Source organism: Triplophysa dalaica, chromosome 20 (genome assembly GCF_015846415.1).
Source record: "Triplophysa dalaica isolate WHDGS20190420 chromosome 20, ASM1584641v1, whole genome shotgun sequence".
NCBI classification, from domain to species: Eukaryota; Metazoa; Chordata; class Actinopteri; order Cypriniformes; family Nemacheilidae; genus Triplophysa; species Triplophysa dalaica.
Window position 1 is genome coordinate 11,699,471 of NC_079561.1, and position 18,057 is coordinate 11,717,527.

General features: G+C 36.8%; 2 protein-coding genes across 4 annotated transcripts; both read right to left on the reverse strand.

Annotated features, from left to right (window-relative positions):
- Nucleotides 1–1,233: 1,233 nt before the first annotated feature.
- zgc:101663 (alpha-1,3-mannosyl-glycoprotein 4-beta-N-acetylglucosaminyltransferase C) lies at nucleotides 1,234–10,099 on the reverse strand. Its single transcript, XM_056733198.1, has 4 exons — nucleotides 9,496–10,099; nucleotides 7,300–7,413; nucleotides 6,534–6,645; nucleotides 1,234–6,374 (listed from the first exon to the last, which is right to left on the reverse strand). Exons 2-4 carry the CDS (start codon nucleotides 7,393–7,395, stop codon nucleotides 5,209–5,211), a joined length of 1,374 nt encoding a protein of 457 aa, XP_056589176.1. The 5' UTR covers nucleotides 7,396–7,413; nucleotides 9,496–10,099; the 3' UTR covers nucleotides 1,234–5,208.
- Nucleotides 10,100–10,226: 127 nt separating this feature from the next.
- Nucleotides 10,227–17,837, reverse strand: ap4b1 (adaptor related protein complex 4 subunit beta 1). 3 transcript variants are annotated; one of them, XM_056733196.1, is made up of 11 exons: nucleotides 17,701–17,837; nucleotides 17,316–17,446; nucleotides 16,770–16,994; nucleotides 16,143–16,273; nucleotides 15,499–15,646; nucleotides 14,881–15,377; nucleotides 14,645–14,728; nucleotides 14,289–14,392; nucleotides 13,453–13,660; nucleotides 11,285–11,557; nucleotides 10,227–11,187 (listed from the first exon to the last, which is right to left on the reverse strand). In XM_056733196.1, the coding sequence occupies exons 2-11, from the start codon at nucleotides 17,426–17,428 to the stop codon at nucleotides 10,769–10,771; spliced, it is 2,202 nt and encodes a 733-aa protein (XP_056589174.1). In that variant the 5' UTR covers nucleotides 17,429–17,446; nucleotides 17,701–17,837; the 3' UTR covers nucleotides 10,227–10,768. The 3 variants fall into 3 exon arrangements, with proteins under 3 accessions (XP_056589174.1, XP_056589173.1, XP_056589175.1); XM_056733195.1 differs by having other exon boundaries at nucleotides 17,316–17,463; nucleotides 17,701–17,834; XM_056733197.1 differs by having other exon boundaries at nucleotides 11,027–11,155; nucleotides 17,316–17,463; nucleotides 17,701–17,834.
- Nucleotides 17,838–18,057: the final 220 nt, after the last annotated feature.

The window sequence follows — 18,057 nt, forward strand, 5'->3', positions numbered from 1 at the left end:
ACATATTAAGTGATGCAAACAATATACCCGATGTGTATCTCTATCTGTGAGATTTTAAGATGTTTCTTATAAAAGTAAGTGATCATCATGTAGCGCATCATGAAAAATGATAAAACATAAAAAACAACTAATCAAATTATACATAGTAACACAGTAAAAATAATAAAATGACAACAATGAACAAAACATTTTAAACAACACAAAGAGTTTTCTTTCTGTCTTTTAATTTTTTTGTCAGATATAAAAACATCTTATATTTATTTACTAAGATTGTTTACTATTCACTAATCAACCAAATCACACCAAAGTTCAAAGGGTCGTATAAGGAAGAAAAAAACATGTTTTTTAAATATGTTATCATGTTTTTTTTACCTAACCCAACTTTAGTTTGATTAATATTTGTTTTTTAGTATGAACATTTTAAAATAGATTTTTTAAACAGAGTTATCTGTTTTTGTAAATGAACTCTTCCTCTTTGAATCTCATCTGCACAATTGCACTTTTACACTGTTTTACATAGGATGTGATTTCTGAGATGTGTCCATTGTCTGTTTTTTTCATCTGATGAATTTTCTGCCGATTATACTGAATAATCCCGAACAATTGTTCTCCATATCCTCTTGTTTTTCTTATAAGACCAAGAAACTGGCGAGTAAACATGGCTGCATGAAGACAGCACCGTATTTCACGTGTATTGTTGTCCACCTGGACAATATTTTCTGAGTCTAATCCCCACTAATGCTTGCCTGTTCTCCGCTGGGACATGTGCCTGCTACAGCATGCTTCCAGACTGCAACTATGGCAACCATCAACCTGTATACAGTGCTTCATTAGAACTTCAATTAACATGCTCATTTAATCATTAACAAATATTGTTGAAATGTTGGTTAATGATCAAATATGATTATTACATTAAAAATGTGTATGAACTATTCGAATGTACAGTAACTAAAGTATGTGTATGGCACTATTCAGCATGGTATAATATTTCTTAATAAATTAATACATTTTAATCAAAGAAATATAACAATAAAGTTATTATTATAAACTTAATTCAAACAAATATGAGCTTGAGTTTCTGTATGGCTTACATTTACGCAAAACAATACTACAAAGAACATAACTTGCTGTAATATTCATATTTTATATATACATTTGTATGTTCATATTGATAAAGAATTATTCCTCACACTTAACATTCCAGAGTTCATGCTAATGTATCTTTTTATTAGAAAGTACTGAGAAAATACAAAAATACCCACTGTACAGTTTGTGATTTATAACACAGTATTCATACTTCTACATTCATTCATGGAATACTTCAATGGGTTTAAATAGCTCAGACAAGGATATAACATATTAATGTATGAAGGTGATGCTTTGTGACTTTTAAGGTAAATAAACATTTTTTTAACACGTTTTACAAGTCCTCGATGGAAAATATTGTTGTGAAAAAATAAATGATTAAATTTGAAACATCCTGAATATAAATTCTATATTATGACGTGCTATCTTTTATGCTTAAAATATATATTTTTTAAAATGGTAGTATTTTTAAATTACTATAGTATACTATGCTATAGAATAAATGTACAGTTGTACTGTATAGGTGTAGCTGTTAAGAAACTATTCTGACCCCCAAGAGACTCATGAGTGGAATGTAATGTAATCTGGTTTATTCAAATCATGTTTTATAAACTCTAAAAACCAATAAAATATTCCCGACATATTTTCACAATGAACCGTAAAGGGATCTTTAACCATACTTTTTGTTTGCTGTGACAAAACACAGAAGCACAACCCGAATATCTAACAAGCCCTTTAATAAATAACCCTTTATTGTTAGGTATAAATCAAGCTATATATAAAACTCTTCATTTGCACAAACAACGACAACGAAAATCACATAAAATCTACAAATCCCCTGAAATAAACTTTCAATTACATTTTTTAGGTAAATTCAGCATTGATCATGATGGTAAAAATATTTTTTTGGGACGGGATGAGCTGTGGGTCTGGCCCTTGACTCCATTTAATTGTGACTGAAGCGTGTCTGTATGTTTAGTTCACTATCACAGGGTCAGGGTTAGAGGACTGTATATATAATTAGGATGTTACCTGAGCCCTTTCTAACAGAAACATTCTCTGTGGTGAGGTGCACTGCAGACATAATGTATGGTTGTGCAATCGGTTACATTCGCCGAAACTCACCAACAAGTGGGCCTGGTCACGTTGAGCTGGGGACATGAAAGTTCTGGCTGGAGGGCAACATGATACACTCGGGTTGCTTCAGAAAAACTAGGTCATAAGGATATATGACCCTTGCCTATTTTTTATTACAAGTCACCAAACCCTGTGCAGGCCAGCAGAGGGTGACCAGCCAAAGAGTGCAGCAGTAACATGAACACAAAGACAAGACTTTAGGGTGTCAAGTGGGCTGGAAAGTTATTAAAGAGATCCTGCAGGTTGCAGGTGCACAGTTATTTTACTGTAAGCTATATTAGTGCAATGGCTAGGATTCCATAAAACAACTGAAGCGATCAAGTAAACATCACAGCTTAAGATGACAAAAAACAAACTGGTATAAAAATGACTAGTAACACATTTGCATGTAAACAAAAACGTTAACACTTTAGGGGCAGTATGCAACGATTTAAAGTTATGTAATATTTATATATATATATATATATATATATATATATACTGTATTAATATTCTAAGTTGGCTTATATGCATATGATTCAAGATGATATTTAAATAAACCTCATGTCGATTTGGTAAATAATCATCTACTATGAACAGTTTTCAACAGTGATTTCAAACATAAAACTTTAAAATAAATATACAGTGCACATCAATACATGTAAGATCATTTCAAATAAAATTAAACAAAAATAATATATTGTTCTTGTGAGCAAGTGCTGTATCGACAATTTTATAGAGAACTGAGCTTTTTAGCTCTTTACCCCTAGGGGACGCCAAGCACCTTTCAAATTGGCCTCCTTTCCGAAGACTTGAAATTTTAAATAAATGTTTCTGTAATTTTCCAAATTGTATTTCATTATCAAGACTCCATAATGTTTCCCTTTCCTGCTTTCCCTTTTTGCAAAATCTTTTACTGCTTTTTTTCGTTCTTACACATCCTGCCCTGTAACAAACCGGTCACGTTCTGACATTTAGTTGACAGTCAGTTTTAGGGTAATTTATGTAAAAAGTGCATCGAAAATTTATAATTTCCCTCTCCCATAATTTCTTCATTAAAAAATCTATGTCTTTGGTAGCTAGTCAACCACCTATTGCTATGACAGATAATCCTCCTTGTCAAACTATACACTCAATGTTTTTGTCCATTGACAGCCATAATAGACACCTTTTAATTGTGTGTTCCATTGTGCTTATAAATCCCCAGATAAGCTTTTTCTATCCTCTGTTGGTCAAGGGTTTTGTATAAATCAGAGGAAGACATGGGAAGACAATGTCATGTGATTCATGGAGCCTTCAGATAGTTCCAGGAAGTTATGTTTTCACTTTAAATGGCTTTCGTCTCTAAATTGGTTACAAGTTTACCTCAGTTGGTCTGTTTAGTCACAGTTCCATTCGTAACTAGTACCTTCCAGGAACTATTGAGAGTATCCATGAACCGCCATTGCTGTGAAAAAACTGTTCCATTGGGGTCAACAGAGTTGCCGCGACTCTCTCTCTCAATGGCTCTGGTATAAACATACTGTTCACTGCCATTCAAAAGTTAGGATAATTTACTTATTCTTTTTTATTTTTTATCCACATTTTGGAATAAACTCTCATAAAATAGATAACATTCATTTTAAAATAAAATTAAAATGTTTTTTTCATAAAAAAATATATATATTTAAAAAGAAATACAGTTTACATTTTAATAGAATTTTTGGTTTTGTAATGAAAATAAACTAATGTTTTTTTCCACATAACTCTTTTTAAACATTCCGAGATGTACCTTCAGAGCAAAATGTTTTTAAAATATATATATATTTTTTTTCAAAGGGTTCCTATAACTTGACAGGTAAAGAATATAGCTTACAACACCAATGACATGGGTTTAACCTGGTCCGGCTAAATGACATTGTTCCGCCAGCGGAAGACTTTCATTTGCTTCAATATTTGACAGTCCTGTCTCATTTTTTATTGTCTCTTCATGTGAAGAATAAAAAAAAATTGAAAAAGAAGAATCTCAATGTCTGTTGTGGTGTCCAATGTCTGATCAAAAGCAAAGGTTGCCCCTATTGGATTATTGTGGTACTGCAGTTTAAACACACAGAAGACACATCATTTGGTCTATCAAGCTCAAACTTCATAAAAAAAACTGGTTGTACTTGGGACTTTGACCTTTTGACATTTTTAGGCCGAAACATATCGATTTTTTGTTTGTTTTTTAAATAAAATCTAAACACAACATTTGTATAGTTTGTTATAACAATAAACATAAACTACAATATCTTGTACATTTCATGTTTTTTCGTGATGTTGTTCACGGTCCTGTCTAATTTTTCATTGTCTCTTCATGTGAGGAATAAAAACAATTGAAAACGAAGAATCTTAATGTCTGTTATGGTGTATGGTGTCCAATGTCAGATCAAAAGCAAACGTTGCCCCTATTGGATTATTGTGGTACTGCAGCTAAAACATTTAAAAGAAACATCATTTGGTCCATCAAGCTCAAACTTCATTAAAAAAAGTAATTTGGACTTTGACCTTTTGACATTTTAAGGCCGAGTCATATAGATTTGTTTTGTTTTTTAACTATAATATTTTTATAGTTAGTTATAGCAGTAAATATAAACTAAAATAAATAAAAAATGGTAAAAAAAAAAACAGAAATAATCTTCCAAGTGTCTTCTTTCAAATGAGACCACCATAGGTCTGTACTCCAAAGCATTCATGAGTTAGTTAGTTAGTGCATTTTAGTTCAAACATTGCATTTTCATGTGTAGGCTAAAAGTAACAAGTTAAGAACCCACAAAATGTATACCTTGTAGTCAAATGTCTGTCAAATGCATGAAAATATAAGTTATGAAAAGATAATTGGTCAACAAGTAACTTGTAAACTATGTTTGCCTGGTTTTGTTCGGTCTAGATGTTGCACATTCTGAATCCACAGATGAAGTAGTTGCGAGTGAACTTCAGCGGTGTAATGGCAGGCTTTGTCTCCCCAAATGTGTGTCTATTTAACTTTTATGTTGCGATGTTCTCGTCATGTGATCTGTAAGCCTTAACGGTCCAGATCTGAAAGTAATTTATAACGACCCAGTCCGACTGTTCGGCTGTTACTCGGATCTGAACGCACGAAGAGTTCGTGTTCACCAGTTTTTCAATATCTGACTTATCGAACTTTCCTTGTTGAAGTGAACCCAGCGTCTCTAACCCTGAGCATTCCATCTTGGACTCCTTCTTCAACAGAGTCCTCCCAATCTCCACTACAGCAGAGGCGAGCAAATCTTTCCCTTCCAGCCCCGTTAGGATTCGCACACGGGAGACCAGTGCTGGCTTGTGAAAGGCCACGAAGAAATAGCTTTCAGGGCCGATAGGAGACGTGCCCCAGAAATAAGAAGAGTCTTGGTTATAGGCCCGGTCGGGCGTGTAGGTGGTGAAAGCTGGAATGTTTGTGTTAATGTCTGCTGGCGGGTTATCGGCGAGTTCATCAAGGAAGTCCTCATCCTTCAGACGATTTAAGGTGCCTTGAAAAGACGAGTACGTGCCTACATGCTGAAACAGAGACGGACGAAACCGAATGACTTTGTCCTGCATCAACAAGGTGCGGAAATGTGTCAACAGGAAGTCGCAGGGCATTTCCTGATAGAAATTATACAGAAAGCGCGCCAAAGTGGGCAGGTCACGCGATTTGTAAAGTTTCCCGATGTAGCCCAGCTTGGAAAATTCCAGCGTGGCCCACTTCGAGGCGTACAACGAGTGAACGTGCTCGCGTATGCTCGAGAGGAAATTTCTGGAGCAGATCACGTCGTCCTCCAACATGATGTAGTATTGGGAGAGGTTGCTGCAAAAATGGAGCAAAAAGGAGTAGTCGACGTTCTGCTTTGAACGGAAGGTCACGCGTTTGGGAGCGTCGTTGAAGTTACTCTTCAGGCCCGTAAGCGGAGGGTAGCTCCCCTGGTGGGCGTGGATGACCAACAACTGGCCTTTGGAGAGGTGTTGGGAGAACTCCTCCGTAATCGTCTGGACGGTCTGCTGGACCCAGTTGAGGTCAAAGTCGGCGAGAAGGACGACTACCACCATTTCAGCCAGTTCCTTCTCAGAGGACTGAGTGAAGATTGACTTAAGGGTGCTCTGAAGGTAACTGTCCTTTTGCCTCTTCACAGACGCAAGTCCGACTGTTAGATACTCTGCAAAGTGACAAAGTCACTGGTTGCATTTAAGAAACTCAGATTGTACGATTTTACTACATTAAATGGTAAAGTGATTTGCTCCAGATGCCTTTTGCTCTAGATTTATTGTATTAAAAATGTGTGCATGCCAATTATATAAGAAATAGATAAACTTACTCTTGGTCTGCTGAGGTTCTCCTGCCAGAAGTTTAATGGAAACATTGAAACGGAGGTAATGGCTCTTAATCTCTTCAGGCCAAGTCTCTCTGTCCCAGATCCAGGCCAATGACTGCACATACAATAAATCAATCAACATTGATACAGCAGTGAACCACAAACAGTAGCGCAGTTGAGAGACTAAAGTGATGATCTTCGAATTTGGCACATCAAGAATGTATTTTAAAACTGCAGACGAAAGCAGCACGCTCGCGTTGTTCTCACCCAACACATGCAGAAAGAGCGTCTACAGCATAATGCCAAAGTTTGTTTAAAATGTGTCAGAATACAGAAGTAAAAACGATCACAACTTCCGGTTTACGGGGACTTCAAAGTGTTCAACCAAATATGAAAATTCTGTCATCATTTACTCCCCCTCATGTCATTTCAAACATTTCTTACTCTTTTCTGCAGAACACAAAACAAGATATTTTGAAGAATGTTGTTAACTGGCCTTCATTCACTCGCACTGGTTTTGTGTCGATACAATAGAAGTGAATGGATGCAGGAGCTGTATGGCTACCAACATTATTCAAAATATCTTGTTTCGTGTTCTGCAGAAGAGAGAAAGTCATACAGGTTTGAAATGACAAGGGGGTTAATAAATGATGACAGAATTTTCATTTTTTTGGTGAACTATCACTGTAACTTGTCTGAGGTATTTTTGAATCGACCAGTTTATTTGTCAGTCTCTCTTGTCAAAGATTAAACAAAGACAGTGTTTTACCTTGTTTTCCGACGGTGGTCTCCGCATGATGTAGACGCTGGCCAATATGAAAAGACCAGCCGCTAACTGGACCAATGTTTTCAGATGGCATCTCATCCCCCAGCTTTTCTGTCTCTGAAGACACATACAGGCAACGACTTAAAGGGATAGTACACCAAAAAAAATGAAAGTCTGTCATTTCTTCACCCTCAGGTTGTTCCAAAACTTTATAAATGTTATTGTTCTGCAATGTCCCAGTTCTGATATTTGGAAGAATGTCAGTAGCAGAGCAGATCACCATTGACTCCCATAGTATTTATTTTCCCTGCTATAGCCGTAAATGGAGAACGATATCTGCTTGGTTACTGACATTCTTACAAATATCCACCTCTGTGTTAAGCAAAACAAAAATATTTATACATGTTTGGAACAATCTGAGGGTAAGTGAATGCTGACACAATTTTCCTTTTTGGGGTGAACTATGCCTTTAACTTTCACTCATTGAAAGCCTGTAATATGTATAACTTGTGAAACCTTAAGTGTAAACAATATTTTTCCAAAATGTTTAGTTATTTTCAATCAGTAGCTGCGATGTTTAATTATTCACACGGCCATGTTTAAATAATTAATTGCGTGTTATAAATCATTTAACTCAACATTGACATTTACAGCATGCCTGCTGACCTGGGGAGCGTGTTTATAGATATGGTTACTATGTCTGTTGGCTTTACGTTTTTTGTTATTTGTGACACGCTCCATCATTATGAGACAATTGGAAGCCAAAGCACGGTATAAAAACGGTAAAGGAAACACACATATGTCTTGACTACAGTCAAACATGTTAAAGTTTGGTGACAATATTGATACCTCATAGTGAGACATGTCGTCAAACTGGTGTACGTGGGCTCACAAAACGCAATATGTTTGGTTTGTTTGAGCTGTAACAAAGCCTAAACATAATGTGTTATGCAAACTCTTAACATGAATCCCTTCATTGTTTGTTTGTTTGAGTGTACGTTGGTGTGGTTTTAATCTATTCACTTGACCCAATAGCTCTTACAAATATTTACAGACAGTTTAAAGGTTTGCCATTATATAGCAGAAACAGCTCTTCGTGCCTTATAATAACCATAAGCAAAGGTGGACTTTGTGTCTCCGTGCTTCGGCTATTGTGTACTTTATTACCACTGGATGAAAGCATGGGTCCGCGGACACAGAGACTTTTGCTAAAATTTAACCTATAAGCATGCAAATAGTGAGAAAGCAACCAGAGTAAACCAGGAAAACAGGTTCTGTCGGAAATTAGTGAATGAGGGTGAGTCTGAATTTTGCCTTTACTGCTTTCTCCCCTTAACCTCATTTACAACTCAAACAAGTCAGGCCAGCTCTTCTTCTATAAAAAACAAATCCTCGAGCATATTCTGGAAGGCATAATTACAAGAGGAGGTTAACTGTACAGTATATAAAAGTTGTAGTCAATGAGAAATACATAAAATAACAGATAATCACAAACTAAGCCAATACTGACATGCGGCATGTCAAGAGAAAGAGTTCGACTTCTAGGAAATAGGTGCAATGTATTAACTATGCTGTATTACAACAATATGTTTTGTTAAAAGCCTTTATTGGTATTTTGTATACCATTAACATTGTTACTTGTAGACATCCATCAACTTTACAACTTTGTCTTTCAATACTAACTCTACTTGACTTACAAGTCATTACTTTGTAATTACTTAGTAAGAAATGCATTCACAATAAAACCAAAGCACATTCGTAAATTATTTATCATTTTACACACTAACGGGTGCCTTACATTAGTCATCATCTTACACAAGAACTACAAAAACGTGTTTAATAATACAAATAAACACGTTGACATGAAATACGTGTCTAGACATATAGATCTATTTCATGGCCATATGCATTAAAAAAGCAGCACATTTACAAAGATATACACCAGGGTGTGAATTGAAAACAGTACTTTTTTATCCAATGTTTTTTTTTAAGTCCAAAAATCCGATGTCTACACTCAAGCGTCTGCCACGCGCTCGTGATGCCATCGATTGATTTGCACGTTCGCGTTTGTTCCCCAAATACAATTTACAGCAGCTAAACAATTAATGAGTTCAACACGCAGATATAAACGCAACCGAGATAAAAAGAGACGCTGAAGTTTCCTTATGAGGAGTAAAACATACTTTTAAAGCCACTTACCTTTTTACGACCTGTACGATTATAATCCGTTCATGGAGGATTTGATATACAGATTCTCGTCCTTCACTTGCGCCTTTCACCTCAGAAGTTCAACTCGTCTGTTGAGGAGCGATTAAAGATTCGTGTTGCCTACTGTAGCATATGTTAAAAGAACCGACCAAAGGTTGAGGGAAACACCTTGTCAGATAAGTAACGTTTTGTTAGTCTTGTTGAAACTAGTTCCTCGTCAGCATCACAATCAACGTCACCATGCACAGAGGTGGTTCCTCTGCATCCGATTGAACTACTGCCCACTAGACCCTTATAGAATTTATTTAGATTGTTACAGTGTAACAACCACGGCTTATTTGCGGACTTTATATTATCTTAGTTATAGGCTAATATAACAAAACTTTGATTTATTTCTTCCAACGGTACATTGTGCTGAAAGTCTTTATTGTGGCTAAACAATAATGTGTAAAATATAATTGCAAATATCAAATGGATAAAAACGGTTAAACAATTAATCGTTAGAAAAGTTGCTGTAAATTGCATGTGTCATGTCAAACTTTAAATGTTCATTTTCAATGGAATATACAGCCTAATGTACACAATTTCATTAGCTAAACGTTTTACAACAAGTGTTTAAGATTTCATTATTATTGTTGGGATAAACTACATCTGTTACTAAAAAGTCTGAGAATGTTAAACGTGTATCTATTGTAACCATGTTTTAGTGAAACCATAGCAACCACCATTTCCTATGAGTTTTATTTCCATATGCCACGAGTATTGAAAGGACAATTTGAGGTACTTCATGACATTCGCTACATAATCTCACAAAGAAAATAATAATATTGCATTTATGTAATACAGTATATCATTTACAAAATGTTTTTAGTCAGCAGGAAGTGACACATACAGAGGTGGAGCTGAATGAGAAAACTCTACAACAATGTCTCAATAATGCTGCAATAAACCATAAAGTTTGCCTTATCTGCACACCAGAGAATAGACATTGTTCAGTTCTGCAGGTTGTGTGACGAGAGATTATGTTCTTCTAACTTCCTCATACCTCTAATTGAAAATACATTTTGATTTGATTATACATATATATGCGACAAGTTGTATTACAGTAGGTGAATGTGATGTCATGTTGAGCTAATAAGGAAAGTCGGACAGATCTTCAGTATACAATTTAAAACAGTTTTATTATAAAATAGTCCTGGATGGACTGTCCTCAATGTGGTCAAAAATACGTATTGACTTCTGTTTTTTTGACATGGATATCATTTTAGCTGTCAACATTAAGACTCTGTAAAACACTGCAAAGTATCGAAACAAAACCTCGAAGAGCATGTTGGTTTGGCGGCTGTTGTTTGACAGAGACCACCAGACTTCCTTCAATGTCAGGGTCCTCCCACAACAGTTCAGCGAGAATCACGGTCCTATTGCCCCTTGTGTACAGATAAGCCTTCCACGGCAGAGTGTCCCCTGGTGTGAAGGCCAGAGTCTGGATCTTCGCCAGCTGTAATGCGGCCTGTAAAGTATCAGGAGTGGTTCTGGGTCGAGTGTAACTCAGTGTTTCTCTGTGTTGAACCTCTAGGTCCAGCCATGTTCTCTCAAAAGCCTCATGGGATAGAGGAGGACCCAGATATAGATTTAGCTCCTCTTGGTCATCCTTTGGGATGAAGGGGGACACATCTTTACTTACTGAAAATCAGAGAAATATTATTTCATTATAATTTATATTGATTTAACTACGCTATATAAATTAAACGTTTTCTCTAAATTATTCATTCTCTTATACCTGGTAACAACTCCTCTTCTGCATTGTTCGATGGCTGTTCGGGTAAAGCTATGAGAGGGGTTTGAAAGCATAAATCTTGTGCAGACAACGGGCAAAGAGTGTTGAAGTTTGAGACCCACTGACTAACTGGTTCCTGTTGGTGACCGGTGAGAACACTCATGGACGGATCAGATTTGGGTCCCACCACAACTTTCCTTGTCTGTTCAACTCCCTGTTGAAGAAGTCTGTGGTACAGCAGAGCTCGGTCACGCACACACATGTCACTCTCTTCCTCTGGAGGTGAACCAAAAGACAAAAAGGAGAACATTTACCATTTGGAAATGTAATTTTTTGAATAATTTAAGAAATATTTATATTACAAAATGAGATTATTACACAACACAGAAATGAGTATTGGGGGAATGTCCATGGTTGTCAAAAATGTAACTGTTTCTATACTGACTAAAATACACTATATGGTAGGGCTGTCACTAGATGGTAGGGCTGTCTATATATTTCTTATATATTTAAGAAATATCACAAGTGTATATGTCATGATTGCATTCTCTCGTCAATGTGGAGAGAGTAATCTGTTGTTGTGGCTTATTGTCTCTGGTCTCGTCTTTGTTCCCGCCCTCTGGTCTCCTCATTATTGCTTGTTAATTGCTTCATGCCCTGCACCTGTTACCTCTTGATTTGGTTCCCTACCTCAGTGTTTACCTACCCAGTTTTACCCCTCCCCCATCAGTACCAAAACATAAAATGTGATATAAAAAAATCTATTTGTGTGTATAATTGTAACCGAGTGTGTCAGAATAAACACGCAACACATAAACGTGAATTGTGTCGTCATCAAGGCTTTCTTAGCCGATTTTATGCAACTGCAGCGCCTGACCTAGGCGGCTGGTCTCGTTTAGCTCTCGCGGTACTTTCACAGCACATGTGATCCTATGGCGGCTGCAGCGCTGATCAAACTCGGACAAATGATCTATCCAGAATGCATTGCTGTTGTCAGGCGGTTGAAGATTCTTGCGGCTCCGCATGAGCTCAAACACACCTATTTTGTCAGGGGTGCCACGGCTTGTGTTTTGATTTGTTGCATCGGTATTCTAGTTTGCCTTTTTGCCATGTGTGTTTGGTTTGTTGAAACACTCCCTTGTTGGATTACTACGTTGTCAAATTGAATTACTACCGTGTCTTGTTTCCTTGTTTACCTAGTCCTGTCATTATTGTGTGAGTGTTTAGTTTGAGCCTGTTCTCTTGTTTTTGCCCCCTCGCGTGAAGTCTTGTCTCAAGTTTTAATTTGTGTCGTTCTTGTTTTACCCCATCGTGGGCTATTTGTTTTGTATAAATAAAGTTAAGTTGATACTTGTTAGCGCTGTCTGCACCTGGGTTCTCTTCTCTGTACACTCGTGACAGTATATACGTTTTTCCCCTAAAATTATACATGGATGTGTGTGTATTTATATTTACATAACTATTATACACAGTACACACACACATTTTATGTAAGCAAAACTTAAATTTTGAAAAAGAATTAGCCGCGATTAATCATTTGAAAGCCCTAATATCAGGACAAAAGTATTGGGACATTCACTAGAACCCTTTTCCCTACTTTCCCTTTACTCATTATTATTACACAGCTCGTTGGAATGCTCGATTTTGATTGGCCATTCGCTACATTAGCAGGTTCGTTATTCCCAGAAAACAACCACTGCCTCAAAATGATTTTTACAGGTTTTTTTGAGTAATTAAATATAAATTAATACAATTATATTTACAAATGATTGAACTAAATTGCCTATTTGTGACATTTGAATGTAGTTTCCTACCTTAAAAACTAGAGTAAACGGCTTATCCTCATGGAAGGTCTGCATTCGGTAAAAATGAGCTAATAAAATATTTCAAATTCGCATTTCATGTCCAGTTTTTTTCTCATGTGGCAAGTAGCCTTGTAATAAGCGGGATAATGTACAAGCAGCCGGCTGTTTTCGTGAAATAAGCCCCTTCTGTGTGATATTAGACCCTCTGCGTCGGGTCCTGATCACACTGTCACGGCTCATTTCTGCGATAACAACTGTCTGCTTGTACATTATCCCTTACATCAAACTTAACAAAAAGATGTCTTCGTTACAGAAAAGGGTTTTTCTTTAATCAGACTGGATCAACGTTGAACATGTTTTACATACCAATACATTGATGTAAAAGTCGACCCAGCATGTCCTGAGTCTCAGCGGGACGGCAGAGGAACATCTTCACTGCAGCTGTCAGTAGCTCCATCTTCACTGATGAAGACAGTTCTGTTTTCAGCCCGTCTATATACACCTCCAGCACATAGGGGGCGCTACTGATCTGTTCACCATGTTCTCCCAGCAGCCATAGCAAAGCCTGTTTTGCCTAAGAGAAACAGGATTTCTGGTATATAGGTGGTCCAAAATTTGTGTGCAATTTTCAGTGATCTGGAATAGGTCCAGAATCTACTTATACCACTGCTGTCTTATATGTTTGAATCGGATTGGTCAATAGCAACTTCACAATCAAGCTAATAAAAGTACTGCAACTTCCAGGTCTGAATTAAAGTTTGACTCCTTGATTCCAATGTCTCAGTATACGCCTGGACGATGCATTACTGACCTGCAAATGACCTGGCTGAAGCAGCATTACTGTAGATGTTTAAAACAAAACAGTGGGTATATCGTCTTACCTCTGGGGCTGTCAAATGATTAATCACGACTAAGTGTTTGCAAAATAAAAGTTTTTGTTTACATAAATTACGTGTGTGTGGTGTGTATAATAGTTATGTATATATAAATGCACACACATCCTTGTATAATTTTAGGAACAATAATTATATATTTAATATTTATATACAATATAAATTATATATATAACTATAAAAATGTATAAACACTCGTAAATATATATATGCATGTGTATGTATTTATATATTCAGAATTATTATACACAATAAACTTTCACTATCCAAACAATAAGTCGCGATTTATTGTTTGACAGCCCTACTCACCTCGCTATCTTGAGTGCAGTCAACACAGGCCTCAACGGTTTGACATACAGCGGCTGTACTCTGAGGACAGAACCACACCAAATCTCTGAACGTCTGTATGACAGCTAAACAGAGAAAGTGTTAGATTAGAGATACCGCAGGAGGACTTACTAAACTGAAACACATTTATCATCCGATCTGGAGAGGGTGATTGCTAACAATTTGTGCAAACAGTGTGAGCCACAATCTCACCAATGAATTCAACAATAGCAGTAACCTTGACAAAGAAATGTAAAAAGGAAACCCACGTTTACTTGTTTGTTTGAGTCGTTATCAAGAAGGCAGTTGAGGTGAGCTTTAGAACCGTTCTTTCTTACCTGATGTTATGTGTTCCTGTTTCAACGCCAGCAGTCCGGTCAGAATATCCAGACATTTCTCACTGTACGTCCGTGCAATACGTCCTGCCAGAAAACACAACTTAATGTAAATGATACATTTTAAACGGCCAATTCCATTTAAATTCAAACTCTTAATAAACTGAATTTTGCACAACCCAGGTGAGAACAACAACACAATTGTTAACTATTATTTCACATCATGCAAGATGTAGTACCTATAGCAGCAATGGCAACCTGGGCCAGGTCAGGAGACACATCCGTGCAGTAACTTCTCAGCTCCTCTAAAACCAAACTCACGTTTTCATCATTCACCAGCTCCACCAGGATCTCCATCTTGCGAAACTTAATGTAACTCGGTTCTGAATAAGCGCAAAAGAAGCGTTTGTAATGCGGCGCAAAAAGGCCCGGCTGACTTCGCATGACCTGCTGTACATGACAGAGGCCAGCAAACCGAAGTTCGCGTGATATAGAACCACACATGGTCAGCAGGGGGCTGCTTGTGTGCTGGAGGGCGTCGGCCTGCACCGCCGGGTGGGTGGAAGCTAAATGAAGGAAGAGGCGGAGCGTTGCAACAGCAACGTGCGCGTGGGCGCTTTGGAGAAAAGCGTCCAGTAGGCTGAGGATGTCGAATAATTCGTCATCGCTACGAGGACGGTAGCGGAGCAGGAATGTGAGGACTTCACTCTGCCCCCAGCTATCCAGGTCCTTCATTCTGAAGAAATAAATACAATAAAAACTAAAACTAAACGACAAGAAGGATTATCATTGACTAAGTCATTGCCAATAATAGTATATCAAAACCTCAGAGTAATGTAATGGCAGAAACAACACACCTGTTGAGAAGGTGATGAGCAATGGGTTTGTTAATAACCACACCACCCTCATCCTTTAGGATTTCATCCAGGGCACGCAGACAGTTCACCACAACCACAGGGTCTTGGTCTCTCAGAAGAGCGTACAGCTCATTTACTATACTGGCATCTAGAAAATACAAATCCACAACAGTATTCATAAAGCAGACGCTACAGACCCATTGTATGCATAACCACCGAGACTGTCTACACCCTGCGTAGGAGACAGGAAAACAACTATGTAAACCACATAACAATGAATCTGTCACACGTGCCCCAAAACCGCTAAGAAGGTATGAAATAAAAACATTTTGTACAAGTATCTGATGCTGCAACAATAGATTCATGCATCTGTGGAATGTGAAGTCTGGCCTGTTTTTTGGTTCCCTGTAGATCACTTCTGTTTTGAAAATAAAGCTGATTACAAGCTGAACCAGCAGGTTTGGCTAGATTTTAGGGATATGTTTGTAAGGTCTAAAAAAAACAAGTGGATTATTTTAGATTCCACAATTGATTCTTTAACCAGAAACTCTAACATATATAATTACATTTAAATTCAACTAAATGTAAGCAAAATATCTAATTATAAAGACAAATTTAAACATGCAAATGAGTATTGGTAGTACCTATCTCTATGTTGGGCTGAAGACTTTGCATTTTGGCACAGCCCATCACAGCCACCCTTCTTACGTAACTGGCCTTATCACGAAGACCAGCAACAATGGGCTGCTCTATGTACTCTGTTATTCCCGGCATTCTGAAAAATAAAACAAAACAATATGTACATGAACAACGTAATTATTAGGGCATCAAGTATTTATTGTGGAAATGTGTTATGCAATGCATTTTAGTTTTTTCACAGTCTGACAAAAGGTTACACAAATGTTTTTCAAAATAATTGAATGTGTTAAAAAATGAACCACAAGTAGAGTTCTAGTGAAGTTTATTTAGAAGAAACTGAGAAATTGTGAAATGCCACCCCACAGTATTCTGGTTAGTTTTTTAGGAAGTTAATGGGCAGATATTAGAAAAACCCACCCACAAGATAAAAATAATCTTTTCTATATGACTTCTTACCATCTGAAGTACTTTTAGATTTTTTAATAAAATTACTATTACTGTGCATGATGGCAAAAGATATGGTCTTCCACAATAACTTTAGAATCTGACAATCTACATAAATTTACCCAAAACGATTAAAGTACAATACAACCCACACCCCCCCCCCCCCAACCCCCGAAAACTATACAAACCTGAAGTTGCACATGTTCCTCAGGGCCAGTCCTCGCACCATTGGATTAGGATCAGCACAGTCCTTACGGAGAGTGTTGATGGCCAGCAATGCAAGGTCAGGCTTGTCACTTGCATAGGTGCACATATACAGATATACCAGCTTCTTCTGAACAATATCAACTGTTGCACTGGCTTTCACCATGTCCATAAATAAAGAGGAGACGTCCAAGCCCTGTGTCATATACCTGCAAAGAAACAATATCTGAGAAATTTCATCTTTTTTCTGCCTAGAAGAAGTGGGTGTAAAATAGTTCAAAACGAAAATTCTGTAAAAGGTGAAATGGAAGTTAAGCTTTTTCCCAAACATAAACATACAGCTTCATAAAACCTCAAATTAAATGCATATGTATTTATTTTATGGTCAAATTGAACAGCTCATGCAAGATAAAAATTAACAAATAATAAAATAAATATCTTAAAATACATTGTAAATATATTATAATACATATAGGTTCTTCACCAAAAGCATTATGTTTTTATTAAAAGCAGATGATCACTTTACAGACCTGATGACTCTAGTGATGTAGTTTTTGTAGCGGAGACGGTCTGCTTGGACATTGGGATTGGACAGAGCTCTTTTGAGCTCTTTCACCGTCTCATCGGATCCAAAATACGGCATTTTTCTTTCCGCAAGTACCTGCACCAAAAGGGTCCCTGTGAAATTGAACTTGATCTCCTTAATTTAATAAACCCTTGCATGCAAGAGTTTTGAAACGTGATTTAACTGTACATTTATCAAATTTGGTGATCTTACGGTTTTATTCCAATAATGATTATATCAACATAAGCAATCACAATAATTGTCAGTTTAACAGCACAATGACAGATTCCAATGTATCGTCAGATGACAGCTTTTGATCTAAATTATCATAAAGAATGAAAGTATCATACCTTATGTGTTAAACCCTAAACTGTAAAGTGTAAAATGACCAAGGTGATCATCATTGTAGAGTATTGTATAACATCAGATGAGTATGTTTATATTATTTAGGAAGTTGGAAGCCAAAACTAATAAAAGGGACCACTTCCGCTAAACACTTTTTAATTTCAGAATAAAAGGCGTCAACAAATAAATAGTTTATTTTCACAAAAAATGTCTTAAAACAAGTTGTTCCAGACCTGTACACATTTGTACACTTTGTACTGTGGAACACAAATAAATATATTTTGAGTTTTCTGGAGTAGTCAAAAAATGCCAGTCAAAGGTGCAGAACAGTGCATAAATTCTTAAAAATATATTATTTTCTG